Raw genomic sequence first — 17,387 nt, 5'->3', positions numbered from 1 at the left:
AGCAGCGTAAATATTTACAGAAAAATTATATTTTTAGGGACATTTTTTTTCTTTTAGCTCTATTGATGCATTTTACACCCTTTGGACACCTTGGTGGCTAAAATGTACATGCATAAATAAACTGATATTAAATCCCCATACATCAATATTTTTTCTGCCTTTTTTCATAAATCTCTTAAACAACTCCAATTTTGCCCAAAACTACTAAACATTAAATCATTTTCAGGATTTAAACCTTTCAAATGCCAGTTTATATATTTGAATTATTTCATAATTCAATGATAAATAATCCTGTTTATCAGCTTCTCTGAGCTTCATTACTAACTGTCAGATTGTGAATGATCCTCTGGGGAAGGATGGCCTGCTCTGTACACTCCAAGGGTCAAAGGTCAGGGGTTTACTTTCATTTATAAGGTAATATTGGGACTGCTGCCTTTATATATTTGCACCTTAATGACTGTGAGAAATGCTGGATCTTCTTCTCTTGGTTCACCAGATCAGTTGTTGCTTTCTGTCCCTTCGTTTGTTTCCTCTGAACCTTCTGCCGGAATCTGCTCCAGAAAGATGGAAACTAACTGACTTAGTTTCTTTGAGCACTTTTAAATCCAAACTGAGAGTTATTGAGGCCAATTCCACAACATGCACTTGTTTCCCATAACGCGTTTAACTCTATAGAGTCTTGGGCTAATTGTCAATTTTTGAATCCTTTTCATGTCTTTTCGTGTCTTTGTAAGTCATATTGTGTCTTTTTTGGTCATTTGTGTCATTTTTGGTTATTCTGTGTCTTTCTTTGGTCATTCTGTCATCTCATTTTGTGTCTTTTTCAGTTATTTTGTGTCTTTTTTTGGTCATTTTGTTTCTTTTTTGGTCATTTCGTGTCCTTTTTAGTTATTTTTAATCTTTTTTGGTCATTTTGTGTCTTTTTTGGTCATTTTGTGTCTGTTGTTGTGTCTTTTTTTAGTTATTTTGTGTCTTTTTTTGGTCATTTTGTGTCTCTTTTCTAGTCATTTTGTGTCTTTTTTTTCCCAACCGCTCTGAATTTTAACCATTAACAAAGGGGGTCCACAAGGTTCAATATTGGGTCCTGTCCTGTTTACAATTTTCATGAACAACATTACATCCACTATAACTAACTGTAACGCCCATCTCTACGCCGATGACACAGTTCTGTATTTCACCTCTAATACTGCACATTCAGCCATTGAAACTCTCCAACAAGCCTTCGACAAACTACAACATTCTCTCCTCAATCTAGAATTAGTTCTCAATTCAGACAAAACCAAATACATGATTTTCTCAAGAGCCAGACATATTGCTGAAGATGGTCTACATATCACCACTTTAACAGGTCACAGCAGTGAAAGGGTTTCACAATACAAATATCTGGGTGTCTGGTTAGATCAAAAACTCACATTCAAATTTCATATTGACATACTTACAAGTAAATTAAAACAAAAAATCGCATACTTATACAGAAACAAAGCAAACTTCCCTCTGTTCTGTAGGAAACGGATCATTCAGGCTGTTTTTTTTATCAGTTCTGGATTATTCTGATGTTATCTATAGACATGCTTTACTGTTTATACTCTGCACTCTGATTCATTACTGGTGACAGTTACTCCACCCATCATTGACTCCTATACAGCAAGGTGGGATGGGCACCTTTATCTGTGAGACGAGACAAGCACTGGTTCCTCTTCATTTATAAAGTATTGATAGGCGACATGCCACCAAACCTGGTTTGTGGCAATGTCCCCCGGACTAATACTGAATTTGGAAAAATTGCTTTCAGTTTTTCTGCTGCATCAACCTGGAACATCTTGCAACATTCACTCAAACTCAACACAGTTATAACTTTGGGCCAGTTTAAAACTATGATAACCAAGAACTCTGCCTTTCACTGTAGCTGTTTTTAATGTTTTTGCATGTGTTTTGTCTGTGCTGTTTTGTATTTTCTCTGTACTCTCGACATCATTGTAAATGAGGGGTTGCCCCCAATGATTCCTCGAGGAAATAAATAAAGGATAAATGAAAAAATAAATGGGGAAATAAATTCTGTCTAAGTATTTTTCCTTTCATGATATGTTATTTCCCCCTTTAATACGTATTATGGATACTATTAAAGTGAAAAAGAGTTTGATAGTCTGTCGGTCAGCAATAAACACTTTTACATTGTTTATTGTCATATTTTCATGCAGTCCCATGTGAGGCTGATCATTCCTGAGTGAGCGCTTTCATATCAGTTACATCAGTTACAGTCTGTCAGTTGTTCAGACTTGTCTTAAAACTTTTCCTCTCTGCTCGACTGGTTTTCTGTGGGACGTCTCTCTCTCTCTCTCTCTCTCTCTCTCTCTCTCTCTCCTCCCACTCTCTCTCACCTGTATTTTACCTTTACTTCCTCCTCCTGTTATGTTCTGTTGTGACGCAGTTTTTTTTCCTTCCTGTGGAGCTGATTCAAACTCATATTTATGATGAAACTTCCAATAACACAATACAAGTGTAGCACCACAACCATGTAAAAGTACTTTGTTAGCAAAGTTAAATTTGACTATTTGGGAATTGTGCCCTCTAGTTGATTTCCTGCTGGAGTAATTTGTGAAACATCATGTAGCTTGCATAAAAACCTGTCACCACACGTCCTCTCAGAGGACTTGTTGTATAGCTCAACTAGCAAACAGGAATAGTTTCAACCAGCTGTAAACTAGTTGTTGGCTTGTTGAATAAGCTGAGTACTCTGGCTCACTATTATTTATATGATAATTTGTTGAGCTAACTGAGTTAGATGCTAGTTTTAGACTAGCTGAGCTACCTGTAAGCTAATTGAGCTAATTTTTAACTTGTTCAGTTAGTTTCTAGTTGAGCTGGTTGTAAACCAGTAAGCTGTGAGTCAGTTGTTGACTTGCTGTCAGCTAGTTGTAAAACAGGTGTAACCTAACTGATACTGCTGATTGTAAACTAGTTGTAAGCTAGTTAATTTGTGTGTTGGTTACAAACTTGCTGGGAGATATTTGTAAACGAGTTGAGCTAGTAGTAAGGTAATTGATGTAGTTGTTTATCAGTTTAGCTAGCTATAAGCTATTGGCAAGCTGGTAAAATAGTAGGACATTGTAAGTTAGTTGTAAACCAGTTGCTAGCTAATTGATTAGCTTATTGATTATATCTATATATGAGCTAATTATAAACCTGCTGAGTTATTTCTTGTGGTTGTAAAGTAGTTAAGCTAGTTTTAAGCTCATTGTAACACCATTCACTTGTTATTGAGTGAGTTGTAAACAAGCTGTTGAGTGTAAGCTAATTGTTCAACCAGTTTAACTAGTTATAAGCTAATAGTATACTACATAAGCTACTTGTAAGCTAACTGAGGTTATAGTTAACTAGTTAAGTTAGTTGTAACCACTTCCATATGTGTATTTCCTCAAGAGCTGCAAATACAAAGACTTGGTGACTTTGAAATATTGCTGTTGTTGTTGTTGTTGTTGTTGTTGTTGCAGTGACAGAGTGAATCTCTCCCTGCAGGTGTGGACTCTGCTATGGATCAGTGTGAGGACAGAGAGGAGGGAGACCCTCCCTCTGAAACCACTCTGTGTGGGGAACATGGCAGCCAGACCAAAGCTCAGAGGTGAGATGAGGATCTCTAACTGTCCAGGGGCCTCATGTATCAACGATGCGTACGCTGTTTTTCCCGCACACACCACATGTATGAAAAGTGAACTTGCCGTGAGAATGTGCGGTGGCACCACAAACTTTTGTTTGGGGGGAAAGTACTATCTTTTCTGCTGTATTTAAAATGTGTTTCATGTCTATACTCAAACTACACACATCTGGCTTTGTGTTTACAGTTTATAGCTTTTGGACAATGAAGGAAAATGCAGTTTTCCACCCTCAATAACCCATTCTAAATATGACGGGGATAGATGATTTTATTGTTGATCTATTATTGTATTTTAGATTTCACCTGCGTACTGCTGCTTACTTGTGCAATGATAGTATGTTGAAGTCTGTATGTTTTTAAAGATTATATATTTTCTTCAGTCTATAGCCTATATTTGGCTATTTCCACTATTTTTATATGCAAATATACCAAATTTCCCTCCAGGGAACATTAAAGTATTTCTGATTCGGATTAATATGGAGCGCACAAATACCACAGATAACCTGCCTCAATTACTGTGTCAAAGTCCCGATCGCCGACTGTTTCCTCTTTGGTTTAACATGGAGATGTTAGCGCTGCAGGTCACAGAGATCCATGACCACAGATCCCTCTCTCCGGAGAAAAAACGTGTGTGGGAAATGCTTTCAGAATAATTCAGGTGTGGTGCATATTTGATCCCGTATGTGATGTTTAATTGGGACAACAGGTTAAGTGTGGCTTATAAACTGATGCGTAAAAATGATATTGGCAGCATTACGCACTGGCAGCTCTAACGGCTCCTGAAAAAACTAATAACGGTGGAGTTTAGAAGGAGTGTGTGTTGAGGGACCTTCTGCCATGGTGCAGGTCTCTGATCCGGCTGGTTAACAGCCACAGTGACTCCTTGTTGCTGATCCCACACCTGAGGTAACAACAAGTACATTTTCCTGCCTCCACACCGGAGATTATCAGCGGGCATGCCGGCGATTTATAGTTATTTGCATGTCATGGGCATATTCATTTGCGGGAGGAGCCGGGGCGTGGTTGGTGGCTCGTGCATGTGCGCTCAGTTCCACGCTGGTTGGGATGTATCAAGGAAAGGTGCGCTGAACCTGGCGTACGCACAGTTTGATACATGTGGAGCTGAGTTTGCGTACGTACTTCTCTAGTTTTAGGAGTAGACCATCTTTCAGTATGAAAGCTTTGCACTCTTTGATACATGAGGCCCCAGGACTCTTCTCCATATAAAATGAAACTGATTATTCAAATAAAATGAGTCAGAATCTTTGATGTGATTACCTTTTAGGAACATTATTAACCACTCTCTTTTTTATTAGAGTGCAGCAGGAGAGACCTGAACCTGGACCTGAACCTGACCCTGACCCTGACCCTGTACCTGAACCCAGCTGTGTGTCCATGAAGAGTGACCGGTCTATGGGTTTTCCTGAGAACTTTAAAGTTGGACAACCTGGATCTGGACCTGAACCCAGCTGTGTGTCCATGAAGAGTGACCGGTCTATGGGTTTTCCTGAGAACTTCAAAGTTGGACAACCTGGATCTGGACCTGAACCCAGCTGTGTGTCCATGAAGAGTGACCGGTCTATGGGTTTTCCTGAGAACTTTAAAGTTGGACAAGCTGCTGATGGAAGGTAAGAATTTAAAACTGAAATTTGTTGATGTCTGACTCGCTCAGAACTTTGTCGTCAATGTGGCAAAAGATTTATTTTTTTGATTAAATGCAGGATACTTTTAAACTTAATAAAAAAAAATGTATTGTATGAATTCTTTGAACTAACAAAGTCATCGCTGCATGCCAGTGGTTGGTCACAGTCATTGTTGTACAGGTCACTATTAGATCTCATGTCCAGCTCCAAGACTTTGTGATCCGAGTCCTACACAAGTTATTGCACAGCCTTCATCAAATGTAATGAAACTTAAATGTTTAAACTGAGTAGGAGGTAATATAGTACATTTTGACAATCTCTTAAAATAATAGCATAAGTATTTTTACCAGGTTTTTAAGAAAACACAAAGAAACTGATCCAAATTTTGAATATATGATATTTAGGCAAAAAAAACATTTTTGTTAAAAAAAAAAAAAGACTTATGCCTTTGTTTTAGGAAGGCATTTTCAGAAATACATGCTTTTAATTGGATCCATCTGTTGTGTCAACTGCCTTGATCAACTTTACAATACAGAAAAATACCACTGTGATGGTGAAAGCTTTAGTTATACCCGTCTGAACTGTCAGTGTGAAGACATTGTCCAGGAAGAGATTCAACTCACTGAAGTTAAGGATGAACTCACTGATATTACCAGTCATCAATGTGGATTCAGGAGACTTGAGCTATAAAACCTACAAACATGTGATTAGTGAACGACCAGCTCTGCTTCCTGAGGCACAGCTGCAGGTTTCACTGCAGACGTATGTCGTACTTGTTAAAATAATTTCTTTGTAAAAATCCTTGTCCTGCAATCCATCTCGCTGAGGTGCTCATCCCCAAGTATCTGCTTGAAGGTCTGTCTGCAGCTCCATGGAGTTCTTCCTCAGTGAACATGCAGGTTGGGTAGCTAACCTTCCTGCTGCCAGCTTTCCCTCCATTCATCACCAACCTGTTGTTGTTTGTCTCCAAGTCTGTCTTCAGGCATCACTAGCTAAACCAGACTTGATGGTTTGAGAGATACCCAACTATGCACTTTAACTCATCAGTGATGTGATCTGGTGTCTTTGGGTGTTTCAGTTCTCTTCATGGTGGACTCCATCTCCCAGGTGACCCTGCCCCCTTGATCAGACCCCTGTTGTGTAAAAGTGTCGTGGATCAAGCCTGGACCAGATGAGGGCACTGGTCCCCTGATACAGAAACATATGCACCAATTCTTTCCCGAAAAACTTGATACGAAATGCAGGCGCAAAAGGTACTCAGGAGATGATCAGAGTTTGATGCAGTAGAGTTTATTCTCATACAGAAGACATAAACCAGAGTCAATTGTCCAGACCAGGATTGACTAAAGAATTCTCTGTTGGGCTTTACTTTATATACCATACAGATTCCTCCTTCACAGTTCCTCTTTGGGGGACTAGTTGTTGCTCACTGTTCGAAAAAAAATAACAACTCACAGGCCCCGGAAACAATGTTGTCATTTCTCCTTCCCCCTATTTGTTATTAGGATGCCTAGCTTTATTTGCATCATAATACTGTTGCTTGAACCCCTTGCTTAACTCTCAAAGCCTTCACAGAGTGACACCAATATTTCTGAAGGGGCCTGCATGTATTCTTTTTAAAGGATCATCATACACCAGCCATATACCAGCCACTCTTCCTCCTGAGCAACAGTTCTGTCATTGTGTCATCATCTCAGATCTCCTTAAGAAAGCCATTTACATATGTATGTCATTAAATGTTCCTACACTTGATGTTTTCTCTGCAGAGTTCAGCAGGAGAGCTCAGAGGGCCTCAGTGGTCAGTCAGCCCCACAGCATCAAACAGACCTGGACTCCATATTTATGGTGTGTGCATGTACAAACAAACCTTTCACTATAAACTACAGATTAATGTTTATCTACCATTCATGGTGCTGCTCTGTTTGGACCAGCAACCTTCAGACTGACAGATGAATGACATGTGAGCTTTTAACTAAATGTTCAATTTATCATTCTGTTACAGTTGCTGGAGGAGAACATCGTCACTTTTGTAAAGAACGAGCTGAAGAAGATCCAGAAAGTTCTGAGTCCAGATTACCCAGAATGCTTAGAGAGTCAGAGGGAGGATGAGGAGGTGTTGGAGGATGAGGATGAGGAGCAGAGGAGGAGCAACAGAGAGGAGTTTCTGAAGATCACAATTAACTTCCTGAGAAGAATGAAGCAGGAGGAGCTTGCTGACTGTCTAAAGAGCAGTAAGTGGATTTCTTTAAAATGTAACATGATGAAAGATAAAATGGAGGCAACATGGGCAAAGCTCACATTTATAATTGCAGAAGTAAATATGCTGCACACATCTGCATCAGATCAGAAGCTGTTTGTCCTCAACTGATGACCTGAATAAAACTGACACAGGAGCAAAAACTACACAGACACAATTAAATGTTTAGATTCTCTGATTTTCTACAGGATACTCTCGCTGATTTGATTTAATTTGTTCATTCAGGAACTTGTGCTCCAGTGTGCCGACATAATCTGAAGTCTAACCTGAAGAAGAAGTTCCAGTGTGTGTTTGAGGGGATCTCCAAAGCAGGAAACCCAACCCTTCTGAATCAGATCTACACAGAGCTCTACATCACAGAGGGAGGGACTGCAGAGGTCAATGATGAACATGAGGTCAGACAGATTGAAACAGCATCCAGGAAACCAGACAGACCAGAAACAACAATCAGACAAGAAGACATCTTTAAAGCCTCACCTGGAAGAGATGAACCAATCAGAACAGTGCTGACAAAGGGAGTGGCTGGCATTGGGAAAACAGTCTTAACACAGAAGTTCACTCTGGACTGGGCTGAAGACAAAACCAACCAGGACATCCACTTCACATTTCCATTCACTTTCAGAGAGCTGAATGTGCTGAAAGAGAAAAAGTTCAACTTGGTGGAACTTGTTCATCACTTCTTTCCTGAAACCAAAGAAGCAGGAATCTGCAGGTTTGAAAAGTTCCAGGTTGTGTTGATCTTTGATGGTCTGGATGAGTGTCGACTTCCTCTGGACTTCCACAACACTGAGATCCTGACTGATGTCACAGAGTCCACCTCAGTGGATGTGCTGCTGACAAACCTCATCAGGGGGAAACTGCTTCCCTCTGCTCGCCTCTGGATAACCACACGACCTGCAGCAGCCAATCAGATCCCTGCTGACTGTGTTGACATGGTGACAGAGGTCAGAGGGTTCACTGACCCACAGAAGGAGGAGTACTTCAGGAAGAGATTCAGAGAAGAGGAGCAGGCCGGCAGAATCATCTCCTACATCAAGACATCACAAAGCCTCCACATCATGTGCCACATCCCAGTCTTCTGCTTGATCTCTGCTACAGTTCTGGATCTGTTGAAAACCAGAGAGGGAGGAGAGCTGCCCAAGACCCTGACTGAGATGTACATCCACTTCCTGGTGGTTCAGTCCAAAGTGAAGAACATCAAGTACGATGGAGGAGCTGAGACAGATCCACAGTGGAGTCCAGAGAACAGGAAGATGATAGAGTCTCTGGGAAAACTGGCTTTTGATCAACTGCAGAAAGGAAACCTGATCTTCTATGACTCAGACCTGACAGAGTGTGGCATCGATATCACAGCAGCCTCAGTGTACTCAGGAGTGTTCACACAGGTCTTTAGAGAGGAGAGAGGACTGTACCAGGACAGGGTGTTCTGCTTCGTCCATCTGAGTGTTCAGGAGTTTCTGGCTGCTCTTCATGTCCATCTGACCTTCATCAAGTCTGGAGTCAATCTGATGGAAGAAGAACAACCAACATCCCGTCTATCCAAAGTCTTCAGAGACAAAACTAAACTAAAACATTTCTACCAGAGTGCTGTGGACAAGGCCTTACAGAGTCCAAATGGACATCTGGACTTGTTCCTCCGCTTCCTCCTGGGTCTTTCTCTGGAGACCAATCAGACTCTCCTCAGAGGCCTGCTGACACAGACAGGAAGTAGCTCACAGACCAACAAGAAAACATCCCAGTACATCAAGAAGAAGATCAGTGAGGATCTTTCTCCAGAGAGAAGCATCAACCTGTTCCACTGTCTGAATGAACTGAATGATCGTTCTCTAGTGGAGGAGATCCAACACTCCCTGAGATCAGGACGTCTCTCCACGGATAAACTGTCTTCTGCTCAGTGGTCAGCTCTGGTCTTCATCTTACTGTCATCAGAAACAGATCTGGACGTGTTTGACCTGAAGAAATACTCTGCTTCAGAGGAGGCTCTTCTGAGGCTGCTGCCAGTGGTCAAAGCCTCCAACAAAGCTCTGTAGGTGCACACATCACTATCCAGATTAAATGTAGTTTCTATTTGTTCTCTCATGTTTTGCTGATTCCTCTCCAGGCTGAGTGGCTGTAACCTCACAGAGAGAAGCTGTGAAGCTCTGTCATCAGTCCTCAGCTCCCAGTCCTCTAGTCTGAGAGACCTGGACCTGAGTAACAACGACCTGAAGGATTCAGGTGTGAAGCATTTTTCTGCTGGACTGAAGAGTCCACATTGCAGGCTGGAAACTCTCAGGTCAGAATTAAACTGTTTTTAGAAGTAAACCCACTATGTTAACAGTTGTCTGCTTATTAGCTCCATTAGTGTCTTAGACTGTTACAATAATGAACATCTAGCAAGGAAATACTCTTATTTTAGAGACTTAATGGTGACCGTGTGTGTGTGTGTGTTTAGTCTGTCAGGCTGTATGATCTCAGAGGAAGGCTGTGCTTCTCTGGCCTCAGCTCTGAGCTCCAACCCCTCCCACCTGAGAGAGCTGGACCTGAGCTACAATCATCCAGGAGACTCAGGAGAGAAACTTCTGTCTGCTGGACTGAAGGATCCACACTGGAGACTGGAGACTCTCAGGTATAGACAGACAGACAGGTGGACATTCAGGTATAGACAGACAGACACACAATCAGGTGTGGACAGGTGGACAGACAGCAGCTGTCACTGGCCCTCATTTATCAAATGAGCGTACGTCAGAAAGTGAGCGTAAAGTGGGCGTGAGATGATTTATACGCAAGCCTCGGCATTTATCAATTTGGACGTGAGCGGAGGGTACGATCAGATCTCGCGTCTGCTGTCAGCTTGTGTATGCAAATTTGAGTCAGCGTATATATATTATCATTAAAACATCATTTAAAATAAATACACCCTGCGATCATGAAATTCTTTAAACAGAATACTTGCCGAGGATATTAAATGTTGTTGTCTTCTGCTGTTTACTGTTATAATTATTATTATTATTATTATTGTTATCCAGCTCCGACACCGGAGCGCCAGCGTCTCCTTCACCAGTGGTTCTGCCCGAGTAGAAACATTTCCAATCAGCGCTGCCACACGCTCCTCTGACTGGGACATCATTATTAGTAAATGTAAAGAGGTTAATAATATCTCTCCATCATAATAATAGCAATATTCAGATATTATATAGATTATTAGGCTTTATATATCACGATGTATAAATTAATTACTCAAACCTCACCGGGAGTTTAATAGTCCGCTACTTTGCTGACAGCACCACTGATTTCCTTCTTTTTCACTTTGTATGCTGCCAAACAAAACCAGTTTGTTGTGTTGCAGCTGTTGACCATCAGCGTTTCACTTTCTGACTCTGAGAAATTACTCTTCTTTTAGAATTAAAACTTACTTTAAAACAATGTTTACTTCCTTAAACCAAAAACCTATGAAAACTTTTAAGTCCATGCTCCAAATATAAAATATTCACTGAACTTGTTTGAATTTATAACTATAAGTACTTTTATTTCATAAACCTCTGTCGCTGCATATTTCTTTAATATGTCTATATTGCCCCTATTGTTAATTGTAACGGTGCACTTTGCTAATAAAGTTGACTTTAGGGGGGGGGGAAATCCTCTTTTTGGCCGTATTGTTCCCTTCGGTGTCGTAAACTCTGAAGGCGAGTCTTCTGAATCAGGTATATATTAGGGCGTGACATTTAAATGACGCTCGTTTCGAGCCGCCACATTTATCAACAGCCGATCATTTTTACGCTGGGATTGGAGAGATACGATCGTTTGATAAATCCCACGTGAACCCTGTCGTAAGACGAAATATACACTCAGATCTGCGCTGGTTTCTATACTCGCTTGATAAATGAGGGCCAATGTGTCTCTGTCTCTAACTGAGTGTCTCTGGTTGATGTTTAATGGTGATATGAAGTTGATTGTGACTGTGTCTCTTCCTGCAGGGTGGACCATGGTGGACTGCAGAGACTGAGACCTGGTCTGAGGAAGTGTGAGTGTATTTCAGCTTCATTCATCAGAACTCAGCTGCACATGTTACAGCACATTTAGACTTTTTATTGACTGAAGTTGGATGATGAATTTCTCCAGAGTTTCAATCAGGATTCAGCTTCTGTTTTCAGTCAGTGTGGCTGGAAAGATGTTAGAATTCAATCAATCCATTTCAAATCCACCAACACAAAGAAAGTGAACACAGTGATCCAACAAAACTAATAAATACATTTAATGAAGAGTGGAGCCAACAGAAAGCTGACTGTGTTTCTTCTTCTCTTGACTCTCACTGATTTTATACAAGAGTTTTGTTGCCTTCAGGTGCTGCTTGTAAACTTCACAAGTTTGACAGATAAAAGTTGTTGTGTTCCTTTAATATTCTTCTCTTGATGTTTTTAATACATCAGTGTTCAAAAACGTAAAAGTCATAAAAAAAGCAGGACATAATTAATGTGAACAGATGTTGAGAAGTTGAATAAAGTGAGTTGAGGTGGATTTACCTTCCAGTTCCTCCCTGACTGGGAGACCTGAGACCAGATGTACGACACATACGCACAAGAAAACATTGGGCCTCATTCACCAATATCTTCTTAAGAATCTTCTTAGATTCTTTCTTAAGTCCTTCTTAAGAAGGTTTCTAAGAAGACCCTACGTCAGATTCATCAACGTGTTCTTAAGCCGCTGAATTGTTCGCAGCCGTGTTCTTAAATTGATGAATGCCATCTCCTCGTAAGCTGAGCGGGCGTGCCAGGTGAGTCTAATTAACATAGGATTAGCATAGGTAACCGCCCATTAATGCCCATAAAAGGGCCCATAAAAAGGAGTGCAGGGCCGCCACACAGAGGAAACAGCAACAGAATGCCTAAAGAAAAGCGTAAATCCGTTGGAGCAGGTAAAAAGAAAAAAAAAAACTTTAGCAGTTCAGAACTAGAAGTTCTGCTGCAGGAGATCACTTGGAGGAGGAAAATTATATTTAGCAGCCTTAGTGCAGGTTGCAACAACACAAACAATTTATTTTCTGGAATAATACCATATATATATATATATATATGGGTCAATGACGTGACGCCCACATTTTTTGTCCGACTGTATTTTTTACAGTTAAAAAAAGGTTTAAACTCGTAAAAAGAAACCACAGGTATGCAGTATATCTCCCACATATAAACCTACTTTAACCTTTCAAAAACAGTTAGTTGTTGGCAATTTTTGCGCTCTTTAAAGTGTCAAAATATCATGTGGTGCGACTGTCCGGCCTTAATTTTTGTTTCGAAAACGTCTATAAAATTACCCTAAATCTGTTCAAATATATTTTCTTTCCCATTTGGCATGATTTTCAAAGTGTTTTTTGGTCCTGTGCAAATTTTCAAGGCATTTGTAGTTATAGTTCCATTATAACATATGAGCAAACTTTGTCCGAGGATGTCCATTTTATGAAATATCATGTGGTGCGACCATCAAGAAATTACCACTTTGGGACGTTAACTTTGAAATCCAGACCAAGACAGGAAGTTGCATCATCCAACAGTTTGCCAAGAACCCTTGGAGACAGCAAGCAGGTTTGTTAATCTTTCTCAAATTTGATAAAACATATCGCTTTTAACGGTTGGTATGTAGTTGCCATATCTGGATGTCATGTGGTATGACCTCAAAAAAATTATGAATATTAAGCTATTTCTACAAATATATATTTTGATTAGAAAATTTAAACTTGCCTTTTGTGTAAAGCTAGCTTGTTTTGTTAAAGGATGCTAATTATTTGCCTGTAAATGTTGACTGAACATGAAAATATCATTTGGTGCGACCAGGTATCATGTGGTGCGACCATTTTGATAATAGATATATGTCCTAGATAGGCAGTTATTGTGCTTTTATATTTAATTTAAGACTAACATACAAAAAATACTTTATGTTAACATTTTTTTGAATAGTTTTTTGTACAATTTGAGTATTGTTTTCTCAGTATTTCAGAAATGAAATTTAACATTTAGTTTTTTGTACAATATCATGAGAAAAATGTAAAAAAGGATGGAGCATGCAATTTCACTGTGGTAATTATGTATGCATTAGTAATTTGTCATTTATTTACTGTTTTAATCTATTTTACCAGATGCCACTTTCAAGCAAAACAAAAACCGCTCACCATAGGCAGCGTGTTAATGCTGACCCAGTGGCAAGAGAGGAGTACCTTGCTAGAAGAAAAGAAAGCTATCAGAAAAGAAAACAACAGGGAAAGATTCTACATGTAAAGTCAGATTATCTGCCACAGAGAGAGAAAACTTAACAAAGAGAGAAATGGAGGGCTGCATCTTGTGCTTACAGAGAAAGGAATGAATGCCTGGGCTAAAAACTGCCTGCAGTTAACAATATATCCCCCACTTTGACATATGCATTAAAATACCCAAAAGTAATGTTATGATTTTCAAGTTTGATGAAATCATTATGCATCATCACCAACTGTTTTAATAGAAGCACACATTTGTGGCTTTGTGAATGATTACATGATTTACTATAATACAAGGTTCTGATGAAAATAGTATGATAAACATAATTGACTCATTCTTTTGTCAAGTTACTGCAGTTACTGTATGTTTGATGGATTTATAAAAAAATTAAAATGGTTATGAAGTCTTTGTTTAAAACATCCAATTTTTGTGCACTTGTGTTTGAGATTGTTTTACTTTTAAAAATGTTATTAAAAAAACATTTCAGGACACCAAGGCAGTGTGGTGCACATTCAGATCTTTATTGTAAAGTATGAAATGTTTGTTCAAAACAAAGTGCGTTTATGTTTGAGATTTTTCATGTTTCTGAAAATGTAATTAAATTGTTTTATTTGTATTGTTATTATTGTAATTTCATAATTATCAGATGTAATTGTATGTTTTGTATTAAAAGTATTGTTTATTGACCTGTTTATTGACCTATATTTATTATATAATGTCTTCATGTCATTTGGTGCGACCACTCATCATGTGGTGCGACCAATAAAAGCAGTAACTGTGTTGAATTCAAAATGTAATATCTAGTTTCTGTAGCTGGAATATTAATCACTGATACAGTATACTTAGGTGACTGGTAGATTTTATTTTTTTAAATCAATATAATGAAATTTAGAAGAACTATAGTTGTGTCAGCACAATGAAAAACGGGACTGTAACACTATGGAACAAAAATATGAAATCATTATTGACAAAATATCAAAAGAAATTTAAATACTTGTTTCTAAACACTTTAAATAACTGAGAACTTGTAAAAAAAAAGTTAAGCACATTATGGAAAATAACTAATTTTAAGATAAATCGCGGTCGCACCACATGATGTTTTTTAAGGCCATGGCCGATTCATATAGGTGAAAAAAACACTAAAAACGCTTCATTTCATTTTTTATTTTAATTTCTGTGTGCACAACATTCAGAATGTTTGAACAATTGCAATAGATATGCTATTTTTTTGTGTTTTAAATTTGGCCTGTTGAAAACCCTTATACGTCATTGACCCATATATATGTATATAAAACGTGTGCCCTGTAAGGCAGGAGTTTACCATAGTGTGTAAGCTCAAAATATGTCTTTAGTATTGGACTGAGGGGTTGCAACCTTGGCTTGATTTTATTTTTAATTTTATTTATCACATATGAAGTCCTGCAGAGCCAACCTGCAACAGAACCAGAACAGACAGAGCCTCCTGCAGCAGTAATATATCTGCCATTGTTTTGTAGCCGTGGATGGAGAAATGCCACCTATAAATAGGGTGGTATCACTAATGGACGGCATGATTTCCAATTTACTTGATTCATGTTAAAGCGTTGGCACATTTAATTTAATTGAAATGAAAAATGAAAAAAAAAAAAAAAGATTAGTAAATAAATAAATTCATAAATATGAGGGAAATGTCACTGTAATGTATTTTATTGAACTTAACAAAAGAAGACAACTCAACCAGGCCAACATGTCAGCACTGAAATGTGCTTAAGACTCCTGAGTGTTGGTAGGATTTGTTCTTACCTAAGAAAAATCCTGGATAAGAAAAAAATTCATGAATGCCACAATCTACGTAAAATCTTCGTGAGTAGGACTTAAGAACAAATTTGTTCTTAAGAACGGTTCGTGAATGAGGCCCATTGTGTTTGCATATTTGTGTGTTGAGTTTCTTGCATCTGGCCCCTGGTGGATGAAAAGCACCTTAAAGCCAGTTGGTGGAGCCACAGCCCTCTGATATTCATTTAAAAATCCAGACTGTGGTGAAAGTTTTCTGTAGCAGTGGACAGTTTGACATTTGATGATCAAAGATCTGAACTTTGTGCTGAATGTGACTCTTTGGTGGAGCTAATAACAGTTTAATAAAGCAGATGGTTCAGAGCTGCTTTGTGCTGCAGTGGAAGATGATGTGTCACTTTTATTAGTGAGACTTTATTCACTACGTGTGTTTATTGATGTGGATCTCCATCAGCTGTCATCCTCGAGTCCACACGAGGAAAAACACACAATATTACTGACATGTTGACTCTCGTGTTAACTTGCTGTTACAATGTCAAACTTTGAATGGTTTTCTTTCAGTAATTGTCAGTAAAGTTGTTAATAAATCAGCAGATGATAACCTGCAGCTGTTTTGTGTCTTGTTCTCTCCATCAGATGTCTGTGAACTGGAACTGGACACAAACACAGTGGGCAGAAGACTCAAACTGTCTGACAACAACAGGAAGGTGACAGGTGTGATAAAGGATCAGTCATATCCTGATCATCCAGACAGGTTTGACTACAGTCCTCAGCTGCTGTGTAGAACTGGTCTGACTGGTCGCTGTTACTGGGAGGTCGAGTGGAGAGGAACAGTTTCTATATCAGTGAGTTACAGAGGAATCAGGAGGAGAGGAGACAGTAAAGACTGTTGGTTTGGAGGGAATGATCAGTCCTGGATTCTGAGGTGCTCTGATGGTGGTTACTCTGTCTGCCACAATAACAGAAGAACAGACCTCTCCTCCTCCTCCTCCTCCTCCTCTGGTAGAGTAGCAGTGTATGTGGACTGTCCTGCTGGCTCTCTGTCCTTCTACAGAGTCTCCTCTGACTCTCTGATCCACCTCCACACCTTCAACACCACATTCACTCAACCTCTTTATCCTGGGTTTGGGTTCTGGTCACCTGGTTCCTCAGTGTCTCTGTGTCCTCTGCAGGTCTGAGAGTCTCTCCTGTGGACAGAAACTCTGCTGACTGAAATCAAAGTTCAGTCTGTTCACCATCACTCACACTCTGCACTGTGAAGCAGATCTGTCTCAGACTCAAACACAAAACATTCATTTGTCTGATTTCATCTCTTTGATGATCAACATGTTTCACTAGAAACACTTCCTGATGTGTAACATCTGCCTCCTCCCTGGTGCTGTGATTAAAAGTGACTCTCTGGGACACACTGTATAAACAATGTAAAGTGTATCTGTGTCCATGTACACATGCTGTAATAAACTTGTATTAAATTGTATGTGTTTTTAGGGACGGTGCAGGAAGCTTTGTGAAGCTTTGAGGCTTCAGACTCAGCAGCAGCACAGTGACATCTGCTGGTTTATAAACCTCACAGCAGCGTAAATATTTACAAAAAATATATGTATATTTTGTTAACATTTTTTAAATCCCATGTCTTTTACTCTTACGTGTCTTTGATAGTCTATTGATGCATTTTGCACCCTTTGGACCCCTTCGTGGCAAAAATGTACATGCATAAATAAACTGCTATTAAATCACCATACATCAATATTTCTGCCTTTTTTCATAAATCTCTTAAACAACTTCAATTATGCCCAAAACTACAAAACATTCAATAATTTTCGGGATTTAAACCTTTA

The 17,387-nt window shown here is 39.2% G+C and overlaps 1 protein-coding gene across 1 annotated transcript; it reads left to right on the top strand.

The window, feature by feature from the left end:
* The first annotated feature begins 3,447 nt into the window (after nt 1-3,447).
* LOC131960675 (NLR family CARD domain-containing protein 3-like) lies at nt 3,448-17,171 on the top strand. The gene is made up of 9 exons (XM_059325938.1): nt 3,448-3,619; nt 4,969-5,280; nt 7,062-7,140; nt 7,298-7,526; nt 7,778-9,578; nt 9,654-9,827; nt 9,987-10,160; nt 11,509-11,555; nt 16,186-17,171. Exons 1-9 carry the CDS (start codon nt 3,531-3,533, stop codon nt 16,725-16,727), a joined length of 3,447 nt encoding a protein of 1,148 aa, XP_059181921.1. The 5' UTR covers nt 3,448-3,530; the 3' UTR covers nt 16,728-17,171.
* The last annotated feature ends 216 nt before the right edge of the window (nt 17,172-17,387 follow it).

This window comes from Centropristis striata, chromosome 22 (genome assembly GCF_030273125.1).
Source record: "Centropristis striata isolate RG_2023a ecotype Rhode Island chromosome 22, C.striata_1.0, whole genome shotgun sequence".
Classification (NCBI taxonomy): domain Eukaryota; kingdom Metazoa; phylum Chordata; class Actinopteri; order Perciformes; family Serranidae; genus Centropristis; species Centropristis striata.
This window is presented reverse-complemented; position numbering and strand designations above follow the sequence as displayed.